Source organism: Mastigoproctus giganteus, chromosome 7 (assembly GCF_048544385.1).
Source record: "Mastigoproctus giganteus isolate SK-2022 chromosome 7, ASM4854438v1, whole genome shotgun sequence".
Lineage (NCBI taxonomy): Eukaryota > Metazoa > Arthropoda > Arachnida > Uropygi > Thelyphonidae > Mastigoproctus > Mastigoproctus giganteus.
This window is the reverse complement of record NC_143581.1, coordinates 103,202,226-103,216,765: the sequence shown is the minus strand read 5'-3', so window position 1 is coordinate 103,216,765 and position 14,540 is coordinate 103,202,226. Positions and strand designations below refer to the sequence as shown.

Genomic DNA, 14,540 nt, shown 5'->3' with positions numbered 1-14,540 from the left:
AAGGGTTTGGAAGAATTGGCAGGCTCTCTTAAATCAAACAGCTTTGCTCAGGCAACATCCTTGTAGAGACCATAAGCAAGGAACATCCAGAACACAACTCCTCTGAGCCACATCTTTTGTGGGGGGGAAATTACTATCATAGTTATCCAACATAAGACACCAATTCATTCTGAGGTGTGCTCTCAAAATAGGATCTCCTTGAAGTGTCTGAAGAGGAAATTGGTTCTGGACTAAGAACTCAAGGAGGGACAGCTGCAAAAATGAATATTAGCTGCCCAGTATATATCCATACATACTAATTCCTTTAAGGTGCTTTTAATGGTGGAACAATATGGACACTTGAAAATGGCCTTTTGCAGAGCCTTGCATGTGCTCATGTGGTGCAGATGACCAAAAAATAACATCATGTTCAGCTACAAAACTAATTTACATTAACTACCAAGGAGAACATCATGCATACCCTTAAGCATGTGAGAAGTGGAAGGAAGAAAAAGAAATATAGATACTTAAGGCAGAGCTGAACATATGCTAGAAGGTGAGGAAAGCAGTGACACCAATAAACCTTCATATTCAGAACACTGCAGGGAAACATTCCATCGGAACTCAAACCAAAATGACTATTCTACCCAAAGAGTCATTTTTCTCATCACTCGCTACATAATAAGCTCACAAAAACTGGCAAGAAGGGCCAATCAGTTGCCACTCCTGTATCTGTACCTCCTAGTGCTCCAGCAGTAACAAAACAAAGTAGCAAAGAAAAGTCCAGAAAAACCTGGTGCTCCATGAAACACAAAAAAAAATGGACATTGAGGTGAAGGAAGTACCAGATGATCTTCAAACTCTTTGCAGAGGACAGAATGGACACAGAACATGTCCCTGCTTCCCCAAAAAAATATAAATCCAAGGCTGGAAGGAAATTAATGGAAGGAGATCATAGAGCATGTCCTCACTGACAATGATATCTCCTACCTAAATGTTGGCATTAACACATTCTTCGCGGCCTCCTGATTCAATTTCTGTGATTTGATCTTTCAATTTGTTCTTCCTTGATTTATTTCACTAGGTCATCAAGGCTAGCTTCAGGTCGGATCACTTTTTCAGAATGCTAACTGGAATTTTCTTTATTGCTTAGAAATTACTGTTTATTATCGTCTTTTGTTTAAAATGATTAGTGTGATTATTGTTTGTGTTTATCTGATTAAGTTGGTGAATTGGTCATTTAGTTGACCTTCAGAGTTGTTAAAATAGCTGAAGTGGCCCTTTACCCATTGTGTTCTGTCAATATAAGAATTTTAAAACTATGTTGCGTTTGGTGCTTTTTTATGTAGTTTTGTAGAAATATAATTATATTAGAAGTGTTTTTATTAGGTCTGTGAAATTTAATTTCATAGACCTAATAAAAAGACCTTCCTTTATGAAGCTAACTTTAGCAAAATGTGATATATCCAAATTATTGTTTGAAATTATTGAAATACACCAAAGTTAAGCATTTGCAAATGGCCTGAGGAGATTAAGTTCAAATTCAGCATTTTGATTTATCTTATGTGAGGACTTGAGAATGGAGTTCATGACTTCAAAAGAGACCCCATCAAGCATTCAGTGGTCATCAAGGCTAGCTTCAGGTCGGATCACTTTTTCAGAATGCTAACTGGAATTTTCTCTATTGCTTAGCAATTACTGTTTATTATCGTCTTTTGTTTAAAATGATTAGTGTGATTATTGTTTGTGTTTATCTGATTAAGTTGGTGAATTGGTCATTTAGTTGACCTTCAGAAGTCCACTTAGTCCACGAAGAGCAGCACCCATTGATTACCACCCTCTGTCTTCTCACACTTAACCATCCTTTTATCCATTGTAGCAACTTACCCTTAATACCATTCTGCTCCAATTTGTACAATAGTCTTCCATGCGCAACAGTGTCAAAAGCTTTCCTGAAATCAAAATATATGATATCAAAATTATTTTTTGCATCCACATCATAATATCCTATCAAATTTGTCAGACAAGACTTTCCGTTAACAAATCTGTGCTGTGTCTGAATTATTGCTGCAGTCTTGTTTAGATGATCCTGCAATGCATATTTATCCAGTGACTCCATTATTTTACTCGGAACAGAAGTTAAACTAACTGGTCTGTAATTAACCGTTTCACCCTTCGATCCCCCTTTGTGAATTGGGGATACATTTGCACATCTCCAGTCCATGGGGACCTCCCCTGAGTCCAAGGATGCTCTCATAATTATGGCTAAGGTTTGCTTAGTTGCTTTGCCGCCTCCTTTAATATATCTGGATAGATCCCATCCACCCCAGGTGCCTTTCTTATGTTTAACTTCAACAATTTCTCCTCCACTTTTCTCTCAGTTATTACAAAATCATTAAGCACCCTGCTACAATTTGATAAACTTCTGCCTCTATTGGTGTGATTGCGAACACTTGTGCGATAGGGGTCATAGTGATGGGAGGAAGCTGAAGTTTGGCATTGACCCATTTCAACAGCCCATATTCAGCAATGTACGTATGCTTAAGGTTGGTAGATGTGGCTGAAGCCCAGCAATTATCCTCCACTCGAAAAGCCTAGATACAGTCAGAAAGACTATGTGTGCACACACACACACACACTCATCAACAGAAATGCCCATTGCTCCTTATCTTGCATTCTCTCTCTCTCTCTCTCTCTCTCTCTGACAAACCTGTGAATACCCTACTCCATTTCTTATGCTTAGAAAACATGCCTGGTTCACACAAAAAATATCCCCAGGGGGCTCACATCTGGTGAGTATGGGCTTGGCACATACTCACCAGATGTGAGTCCTGAGCTGGATATCATCATTTCATAAACATTCTGAGACTCTGCTAAAACCATCAACCCCTGGTGAAATATTCATGCAGGTTATCCCACTTGGAATGTTGAATAACTCCAAGGTGGTAAAAAATCAGGATTATGAACAACATGCATTTAATATTAAAAAAAAAAAAAAACAAGCTGCGTACATACATATTTACATGTTCTATTATTTATTGAAAAAAAAAAGGAAAGTAAAGAAGTTTATTTCTTTGCATCACTGACCTTTCTATGAATGGCACAACTTAAATTATGCAATATCATATTGTTAGCAAGAATGTCTTCTTGCTCCGCATAGTTAAGCAGAGCAAGAAGGTGCGCCTTCACACGAGGCAAAGCAGTACTATATGAGATTTTATTTGTTGGCACTAGATTTTCTTCCACATCCTTCGAGTCTTCATCTCTGGCTCTTCTTCATTCATAACCTTTCTTACTATTTCGTCAGCCCATAACATTTCATGGAAGCTTAAATTCTTATCTGAATTAAACCACTCAACAGCTGCTTCTTCATCTAAAATTTCAAAACTTTTCAGTGTCTTAAACATCATTATTAATATTGTCACTAAGAACATCTTCTTTTGCAGGTATATATCATATTTTCTAAAATATTTTTGTAATGCTGTGCTTTTGATCAGTGTACACGATATTGAAATTTCATAAATTGCATCCATTACTGTCATATTTTTCTGAAATTACAGTGAATTACCTTCTTTGATTAATTTGTATAACAAGTTTTTTTTATAAATTTCTTTAAAATTTTAAATCACCTCTTTGTCCATTGATTGTATTAATGCTGTCACAGTTGGTGGCAAATATTTTACAAAAAATGTTCCCATCATCTGACTTTAAAATTTCCTCACTTGGGTGACTAGGAGCTTGTTCAAAAGTAGAACTGTTTTTTCTGGTAGATTAAGCGATTTCAAATGCTGATGCACTGTTAGAATGAATTTCATCATAAACAACTAAGTAAATCACATCTGGAACTGATGCTTCAAATTTCCTAAATTTGAAACATCAATTCCAGAAAGAGCAAGAGGTTTTTTTACAATCCCAATTATACAGGGTTTAATAAAATTAGTTTTAGCAGCGTTTCCACAACATAAAGCAGTCAATCTTTGTTTAGGAACTTTGCAACACCAGAAGCACTCCATTCAGTTTCACAGGCAATGTGAAAAATTATCAGTTTCATTATCACAGGCAAATTATCAGTTTCACTGGTAATGTTTTGTTTGGTAAACACTTCCAAAACAAACTGGTTTTGTCAGCATTGAAAATTTGTTCTGGTATGAGACCTTCCTCTTCAATGAATTGCTGACACTGGTGCTTAAATTCATCTGCTCAGTTTCTCACCTTGGTTAGTAATTTGTCTAATTCTGTGTCACTGTTTAAATCTTGTCAACCAGCTAGAAGTTGCATTATAAATTGCCCCTGTTATTTTAACTCTTCAAAAAAAAAAATGCTTTGTTGGAGTGGCACAAATTAACCTAGAAAATGGATTCCCTTGTACCCTTTGTTGATCTCTATGTCCTGTTAACTGTATGTAGAAGTTTTCATAAATTTTTGTTTCTACATACTGCCAGCACTACCTGAAACTCCAGCAAACTATAATAATTAATGATAGACACCAGCCAGGAATTAAACTAAAAATTTACTATGCAATGAAATAATATACAATGAAATATGATGCAATAATATACAATGAAATATATACAATGCTGAAGAAGGAGACGGCAGTTCTCCGAAAGCTCCAGATTGTATTGTTTTATCGCTTTTAACCTAGTTTATTTTAATTAATTTTATTGTTTTTAACTATATTTTAACTATAATTTAATCAGTGTTTTATTTTATTTGCATCATATTTCATTGTATATTATTTCATTGCATAGTAAATTTTTAGTTTAATTCCTGGCTGGTGTCTATCATTAATTATTATAGTATGGAAATTCCCAGCCCCATAGGCCTGTTTCAAGATAACTCCAGCAAATCCAAAATTAAGTTGAGTTTATTGTTTATTAAATCTCATACATTTTCTTCACCAACATTATACTCTTTCATTAAAGCTGACACTCCCCTTTGATGAATTTAAATTTTTGTTGTATTGAAAAAACAATTCTTTTTCTATATGGCAATTCATGTCAATTCTTTTTTAAAGTTACCTATCATTTAACATGATAGGTAATTTTAAATAATCATAAAAAAATACATATGAACTTAACTTACGGTGTGCCCACCCACCCACTTAACATGCACTAACTGATGAACAATAAATTCATACCTATTTGTATGCACATGCACATAAGGAGATTGAAGGAATCCCTAATGAATAGGATTATATAATAGACTCCCAGTGATGGGTTAAGGGTTTGTGGGGCCCTAAGCAGTATTTAAAAAAAAGACATTTAAATTTAAAAATAAATTATTGTAAGTGGGTACTGTAACTACTTTTTTTTAAGACATTTAAATAATTTTTTTTTTCATCCCTGGTTGAACTGCCCCCGGATAATCAGGAGTCTACCCTGTGGTAAGGAAGACAGCAAAGGAAGTATGCAAACTGTTAGCCATAATTATGAAAGCATCCTAGGATTCAGAGGAGATTCCTATGGACTGGGCCGTTTTAACTCATGGGTGCACCCGGAAGACTCCAGGGGCCTCGGCCTACTGTGGGTCTCACTTGTTAATTATATTATATAATTGTGGAGCTTAGTTTCCAGTAGTTCTTTTAATACATAGGGTTAGGAATGCAACTAAGAGAGACCCAGAAAAAAATTAAAACAATTAAAACTGAATAGGGGTCACATTTAGAAATTCGCCAGGTGGCCCAAGAGTTCTTAAAACATCCTTGCCTATGGAGATGTAAATGTGTCCCCATTTCCTGAAGAGAGAATAATAGGTGACATAAGTAATTACAGACCTGTTAGCTATAACTTCTGTTCAAGAGAAAACAATGGAATCACTAATTAAAAAAATAAAGCAGGACCATCTAGACCGGAACGGAATTATACTGCAGTCACAGCTTTGGATTAATTAAGGGACAATCGTGTCTGACCAACCTGATTGGATACAATGATGCAGTAACAAAGGAACTGGATGCAAAAACTTAATTTTGATATCATTACTCGTTTCAGAAAATCTTTTGATACTTTTGCCCATAAAAGATTGCTCTACAAATTTTATCAGAGTGGCATTAAGTACAAGTTACTGTTCTGGATAAAGAGATGGTTGAGTGGGAGAAGACAGAATAGTTATTGATGAACACTGCTTTTCATGGACTAATGTCATTAGTGGAGTCCCTGTGGGTTCAGTACTGGGCCCATTGTTGTTTTCTATATTTATTAATGATATTAATGAAGGTAGAGTATATCAGGTTAACGTCTAAGTTTTCTAGACGATACAGAGTTTGGCAGGGTAGTTAATGACAATAATCAGGGTAAGCTACTGCAATAAGATCTAACAAAATTAGGCAGATGGGCTGAAATATGGCAGTTTAAGTTTAACATTGCCAAATGCAAGCTACTTTATGTGGATAGCAGTAATTCCAGATTAATATACTAACTATGTGGTACCAGTGGAAAATGAAAAAGATGGGGTAATTGTGCAGTTGGATATAAGTTCTCTGAGCAGTGCAGACAGACTACCAGGACAGTTCATGTGGTTTTGTCAATGATATACAGAAACTTTGCTATAAGAGATAAGGCAGTAATTATCCGATTGTACAAGGCAGTGGTTAGGCTGCAGATTGAGTACTGTATACCATTCTGGAAGCCTCATTTTAGGAAGAATATTGATCTACTGGAATGAGTGCAGAGAAGGGCAACCAGATTGGTGAAGGGAACAAATGGGTGGTCTTACCAAGAAAGACTTCAGCTCTAGGAGACTAGGTACCTGCTGCAAGCTGACCAATTAAGGTGTTTAAGGCTTTGTTGAGCAATCTCATTGCTGATGACATTTTCCCTTTTGCTCAGACTACACATATGAGGCATTAATTCTTTCACTCAAGATGTGAGAGGTCATAAATTCAAATTGAGGAAGGAAAGATGCAGGCTAGATGTGTGCGGAGGTTTGCTTTCAGCAAGTGAGTGGTTGGCTGTTGGAATAAATTTCCATCTGTCATTGTGAAGAGAGTATTTATAAGAAATTCAAGGAATAACTATACAAATTATCGGAGGAAATATTGAGGTGAAGAATCAGGAAGGTTTTTTTTTTTATTTTTTTATTTGGCTGATCCTTTGTAAGCTTGCTTTCTTGCAACATATATGACTGCTGCTCCTGCTACTACTAACAATAATAATATTTTTAATGTTGGTTGCATATCCTCACACATGCATGCATGCATATACATATGTATTTCTAATTACAGTCAGTCCTCGTATAACACGTGTTTACACTACACGAATTCGATCATACACGATTTATAAATAGGGGAACGATATCTTATATAACACAAAACGAATTCGCTTATGCACGATTCGCCTTTGTGTTTACAAGAAATGGCAGCCGAACGCAGAATCACCCCAACCGAACACAACACGACAGGAATGAAGAGAAGATTCTGAAAATTTATTTGTTTTTTATATCAATAAAGGGGAAACACATTTCACATAATAACATAAAGACAACACAAGTCCAGCTATCGGTATTATCGCAAATGCAATTAGATCGAGTTTACTACCAGTTTATAACAGATTCCACTAGCAGAAATGCAACTGGAAATTGTTTTTATTGTTTTATGGTAGTAACTCCTAGAAATGTGCTTTAATAAAATGTGTGTTAATAGTGTATCTCTGCCTTTACGGTGTTGTTTATTCAGTTGCTACACGCACGCAGCTTTGTTTATGTGTATCAAGCGTGCCTCCTCGTTTTTTAATTGTGCTTTATTCCCTAAAAATGAGTAAAATACTTAAAAGGTGTGAAAAGGAAGCGTCCTGGTGATTCTGCAGATTCTCAGAGATAAAGAAAAGCAATATCGATAAACAGAGGCGGACTGGGTCAAAAATTCTTACCCGGGAAAATTTATAGTGGCCTCATACTATGGTTTATGGCCAAAATCACACTGGCCTCCGGCCGACTGGGGTTTCCCCGGTAAGGCTTATGGCCAGTCCACCTCTGTCAATAGAGAAAAAATATGAAATTGTGAAATGCTTTGAGCGAAATGAAAGACCATGTGATATTGCACATGCTAAATGAGGCAACGTCGAGAATTAGAAAGAATGCAGAGAAAATAAAAACAACTTTCATAGCAGGAACAACTCAAAGTGGAATTAAAATCCATTAGATTAATACACAAAGAATTGGAAGAGATGGAATGGCTGTCATCTATTTGGATAGAAAATCAAAGAAAAAACAAGTTTGCTTACGATAGAAGCAAAAGCATTAGCAATATTTTATTACGTAATAGTTAATAAAATACGTAAGTATTTTATTACGATTATTTATTGTGTTTGGTAATGTTTTGGTTACAAATGTGTGTTCAGCCTTAGGTGGTCGTCACCTAACCCTATTTTTCCCATAGGGCCTGTTGTTTATATTGCACAAGGGTTTTTAGGAACACAACTATCGTGCTATATGAGGACTGAGTGTATTTAGGTGCTTGTATTACCAAAATTCTGACTTGTGTAATTGCTAGTACTGATTTTCTTTAACAATGAATGTAAATAATTTTTATGCAGTCATTTTGAATTTAAATGTTTTATTTTGATATATGTTTTCTAATTAAGTAATGAATAAAATTTTAAATCTAGTTGTAAAACTAGATTTAAATTAATTCATCAATTAGTATATTATGTATGTTGTATGTTTAGTTATGTATGTTTTCAAATAATTTCTAGCGCAATTTTCATCTTAAGGAAATTCGCTGTGTAATGAATATTAGTGATCGCTCAAAGAATATCCTTACAATTAGCTTCTCAAGGCCCGCTTCTGAAAATAATCCATTGAAAGTAGCTTTCAGATCAGATAAAGAATTAGAAGAGTGGGTAAGTAATGTGGTGTGTTCAGATATTTAAGTTCGCAAGGGATGACTGAAAAATATTTTGAGCTAATTAAAAAAAAAGAAACGTGATTAGAAGCCGTAAATGTCTTATGCACAGTGTTACTTTCAATGTATGTTTAATCTGTAATTCTGAAAGCTATCTGGACATCATTCAGATTTAGCGATTAAACATATACAGGAATACCTCACATAGCACGGTTTCGAACAGCACCGGTTCCGCTATAGCGCAGTTTATAAATTGAAAAAAAATTAAAAGTTATGCACCTATACATTTAATATGTATGCATCTATTATAATGCCAGCACGTAGGCCAATGCGTTATGGATTCAAGGTCATGCTGACTGTTGTCGCAACTCCCATTATATGCTGGCTTTGATAGATTAGGAAACACTCTAGAGTCTGAGCAGTGAGGTTCAATATTTTTCACTGTGTATTTTTATTAAAGATTATTTTTTAAAAACATTACACCTTTATCTGGGTGCGAGAGTAGCCTGTGCAGACATTGCTCCTTAAAGCTCTTCAAACAGAGAAGTTTTTCCTGATTTATTTTCTGCTTTATTAGTTTAAATTGTCATATTAACTTATTTTCTAGAGTAGCTTTATATTCCTAGTTACGATACTTAGTTTAAAGTTTAACTTAGACAGAGATTTCGTAGATATTACTTAGTATCGGTAACGGTATCAAATCCACGTGTCACAAATTGAACGAGAGGTCTTTTAACCAAATTTAGTCGATTTATTAACCAATTGTTATATCAAATTATCTTCTATAAGTAGATTATAGACCTAGTCAGGATCCTTAGTTTATTCTAAATTGCGATAGCGAGATTTCGAAGCTAATCAATACTTACAAGTCCGTAGAAATACCGTTCGTGAATTCCCGCCATTTTTACACGATAGCATAAGCTTAGTGTAGTATACTGCATAATATAATATTGTCAATTAATCAGTAAATCTATTAATCTTGATAAACTTTATTGTCAATTAAATTGTATTTTTAACTCTATAAATATATATAACGACTTAATCGTAACAAATAATTAATACATAACTATAGTGGTACACGTGATACGGAAGTTGTATAAAGGGAACACTAGATACCGAAAAAAAAAAAAAAAAAAAAAATATATATATATATATATATATATATAACATAACTGTTTTGGGATATAACTTAAGGATTTAATTTTTGTTTTAAATATTATTGAATTAAATTGGAATCATGACTCTGACCAGAGCAGCAAAGCAAAAGGCTCAAGCTAATGGGAGTGCTGTGGTTCAGGGGAGAACTGAGGGGGGCAGTTGCCCTCTGAATCACAGTCTATTAAAATGCACTGTCTGCTTGATGTTTGCGGAGCAGTCGGGTACGGAACATGATACTGCCAAGGGGGATGTCTTTTGTGTGTGCACGATGTAAGGAGTGCAAGGAAATCAGGCGACAACTCAGCGTTGTTATGGGCCTTTATGAGACCTTGAAGGACAGGGTGGATGCCCTCGAAGGAAATAAATTGAGGGGCCCATCAAGCTCTCAGCTGCCCACATCAACGCCAGAGCTTGCACTTGGTCATCAGGCAACACAGGGGCAGCCCCCTAGGCAGAATGCGCTGGTCCCACAGGAACTAGTAGTTGTTGGTGACTCTATTGTCAGGGAAATGGGGAACATGCTTTGTAAAAAGGATAGGTGGAATAGGACCAGGGTATGTCTGCCAGGGGCAAAGGTTGATGACGTTGTAGAGCGGATATCATCTTTTAAGGGCACAAAAGGTGATATAGTTGTACACGTTGGCACTAATAATATTAAGAGTAGGAGACCGGCGGAATTACTTAGCAAGTACAGATCACTGTTGAAAAAAAGCCGTGAATTAGGGTTGAACTTGAAAGTGTCTGCAATTCTGCCCAGACACGATAGGAGGGAGTATATGATGAGAGCCTTGTTGATCAATTCGGCCCTGGAGGGATTGTGCAAGGCTCAAGGGGTAGAATTTTTTTCAGCCTGGACTGTACTTGTTAACAGGAGAGATTGCTTCTACAGGGATGGGATACACTTAAATAGAAAGGGTGCAAGAATTTTTGCTGATGCTGTCGAGGCAGTGTTAGGTGGGTCGGAAAACTGCTAGTTGGGGGGGGGGATACAAGGACTAATAGATTAACAGTAGCCACTGGCAGAGGTGGAAGTGATTCTTGCACTGCTTCTATTCAAATGAGCAGAAGTCTGAAAAACAAGATGCAGGATATTTCAGAGACTGCTGGTAGTCATTGCGTTACAAGTAAACACATGGGTTGTGTTAGGGTAGCTAAGAATAGAAACAGGTGCATGTATACCTGCTTGTACACCAATGCTAGGAGTTTGGTAAATAAATTTGATGAATTTGAGGTATTGCTCAAAACATCAAAGGCAGATATTGTTGGGATATCAGAGACGTGGTGTCACACAGATATAAGTAATGCGGAACTGAAATTTGGGGAATACAATGTATATAGAAAGGAGAGACAGGACAGGAGGGGAGGAGGGGTTATGCTATTAATTAAGAAACACATAAAGTCAAAGGAAGTGAAGCCAGTTGACATCGATGGACAGGGCAGTGTCGAGTCAGTTTGGTGTGACATAAGCATAGGGAAATCAAAATTGAGAGTAGGAGTGTGCTATAGGCCTAATGACTCTGATGAGTATAATAAGATACTGTACAGGGAAATAGAGTGGGCCAGTAAATCAGAGAGTCTTATAATGGGGGATTTTAATTTCCCAGATATTGACTGGAATTTGTGGATTGGTCACTCGCACACTAGCAAGGCTTTTGTGGATTTATTGGATGATTGTTTTCTACATCAGCATGTTCGTGAGGCAACAAGAGGGAGCAATACTCTTGATCTGATTGTTAGAAGTGATTCTTCATGCATTAAGAACCTGCAGATAAATGAACCACTAGGTGGCAGTGATCACAGTGTGTTGAAGTGGGATTTACTCAAGGAGGTAACTACCATCAGAGGTAAAGGGAAGGGTTTTTGTTTTCGTAAAGGCGACTATGATGGTCTGAGACAGTATTTAAATTCTATACAGTGGGACCAACTGATGATGTTACCAACAGCAAACTCAAAATGGGAAGCATTCAAGGAACTAATCTTGGTGGCTACCAGGCTTTACATACCAACTAAGAAATATTGTTCAAGGTTTAGGCCTAAATGGTTGTCAGATGGACTAATGAGACATGTGGCAGAGAAGAAAAATGCATGGGATACATACAAATTAATGGGTGACATGGAAGCCTATGATAGATATAAGTTGGTCTGTAACCAAGTCACAAAGGAGATTAGGCAGGCAAAGGCAGACTACGAAAAATCCTTGGCAAAGGATGCAAAGAAAAACAGAAAGGACTTCTTTACATACTTGAACTCGAGAAGGAAAGGGATGAATCAGATTGGTCCACTGGATATTGATGGTTCAACAGTTGAGGATCCTGCTCAGGTGGCTAACAATCTAAACGAGTATTTTGCATCTACATTCACGCATGAGGAGTTATTCAGGAAGGAGAATGGTGTAGGTAAAGTAAACATTGGCAGTGAGCTGGATGATTTTGTAATAACTGAGAGGAAAGTGGAGGAGAGATTGTTGAGGATAAACATAAAAAAGGCACCTGGGGTGGATGGGATCTATCCAGTTATATTAAAGGAGGCAGCAAAGGAAGTATGCAAACCCCTAGCCATAATTATGAGAGCTTCTTTGGACTCAGGGGAGGTACCCATAGACTGGAGATGTGCAAATGTAACCCCAATTCACAAAGGAGGATCAAAGGGTGACACAAGTAATTATAGACCTGTTAGTTTAACTTCTGTTCCAGGTAAATTAATGGAGGCACTGGTTAAAGAAGCACTGTAGGATCATCTAGACAAGAATTCAGTTATAGCTCAGACGCAGCATGGTTTTGTTAAGGGCAGGTCTTGCCTGACCAATTTGATTGGATACTATGATGAGTCACAAAAGAACTGGATGCAGGGAATAACTTTGATATTATATATTTGGATCTTAGAAAGGCTTTTGATACTGTTGCACATGGAAGACTGCTGCACAAATTGGAGCAGTGTGGCATTGGAGGCAAATTGCTGCTATGGATAAGGGGATGGTTGAGTGGCAGAAGACAGAGAGTGGTAATCAATGGACACTGCTCAACGTGGACTAATGTTATTAGTGGAGTTCCTCAAGGTTCAGTGTTGGGTCCATTGTTGTTTTCGGTGTTTATGAATGATATTGATGATGGGATATCAAGTTTAATGTCTAAGTTTGCAGATGATACAAAGGTTGGCAGGATCGTTAAGGACACTACTGACGCTATGCTGCTGCAACAGGATCTGGAAAGGTTGAACAGATGGGCTGAGAGGTGGCAAATGAAGTTTAACATTGACAAATGTAAAGTACTACATATGGGTAACAGTAACCCCAGAGCAATGTATCAACTCTGCGGTACTACACTGACAGTGGTGGAGAATGAAAAGCACCTGGGGGTAATTGTGCAGGCAGATATGAAGTTCTCTGAGCAGTGCAGACGAGCTGCAAGAGTAGCTCATGGTGTCTTGTCCATGATATACAGGAATTTTTCTAGCAGGGATAAGGAGGTGATTATTCCCTTGTATAAGGCAATGGTTAGGCCACATCTTGAGTACTGTATACAGGTCTGGAGGCCTCATTTCAAGAAGGATGTAGAGCTGCTGGAACGGGTACAGAGAAGGGCAACAAGATTAGTAAATGGAACAAAGGGTTGCTCTTACGAAGAAAGGCTTAAGTTTTGCAAATTACAGAGTCTGGAGACTAGGCACTGGCGAGGTGATCTGATAGAGGTGTATAAGGCTTTGAATGGTTTGAGCATGCTCAATGCCAATGGGATTCTTCATCTTTCTCAGAATAATCACCTCAGAGGGCATAAATTCAAATTGAGGAAGGACGGATGTCGGATAGATGTGCGGAAATTTGCCTTTGGCCAGCGGGTGGTTGGTTGGTGGAACCGACTTCCATCACTTGTTGTTGAAGTTGATAGCCTAAACAAATTTAAAGCTCAACTGGACAGGTATTTCGAACGAACGGAGGGGTGAAATGGGAAAGGGTTTTTTTTTTTTGGCTGATGCTGAATAAGCTTGCTTTCTTGCATCATATGCCTCTACTAATGCTAATGCTAATGCTATACGCAAATATGAGTGGAAAGAAGAAATGTAATGGTGCCGAGTGTTCTTCTAGATCCAAACATCGAACGATGTATGAAAGTAAGGCAGGCATTGAAAAATGACATTCGATGTTATAAAGAGATGTATGCAGATAAAAAAAAAGGGGAAAAAAAATTTCAAAATAAAAATACAGTACATACTTCACTTATATTCTTTTGGTAGTACATACTGCTATAAAAGTCATTTGTACTGTATTTACTAGTATTTTTCATTTTTATCATTTTAGTTTCTTTTTTTGCAAGAATTTCATGTGCATCAATTTATAGTAATCAAACCCCTATATATTTTTGCAACCCGACCCATATAATCAAATTGTCGGAACTCATTACATTAAAATACATATTAATAATACCTTGATCAGCATGGTTTCGCATAGCGCAATATTTTTTTGACATGAATTGACCGCGCTACGCGAAGTATTCCTGTATCTTATATTTTATTTTGTGGGTGTATTAAAAATGTATTAAAACAAAAGAGTTCTTTTGAAAAAATCTGGCAT

The 14,540-nt window shown here is 36.8% G+C and overlaps 1 protein-coding gene across 7 annotated transcripts in view; it reads left to right on the top strand.

Moving 5' to 3' along the window:
• The window catches only part of Pex23 (tectonin beta-propeller repeat-containing peroxin 23), an 851,062-nt gene that overhangs the window by 422,050 nt on the left and 414,472 nt on the right, over nucleotides 1-14,540 (top strand). For 5 of the 7 annotated variants that reach the window (XM_090377810.1, XM_090377813.1, XM_090377807.1 and 2 more), the window contains one exon: nucleotides 8,667-8,813. The exons of 1 other annotated variant lie outside the window; for it this stretch is intronic. In XM_090377810.1, coding sequence (XP_090233936.1) covers nucleotides 8,667-8,813 — 147 coding nt within the window. The remainder of the gene's footprint in view (nucleotides 1-8,666; nucleotides 8,814-14,540) is intronic. One more of the 7 variants, XM_090377809.1, reaches the window with a different exon arrangement.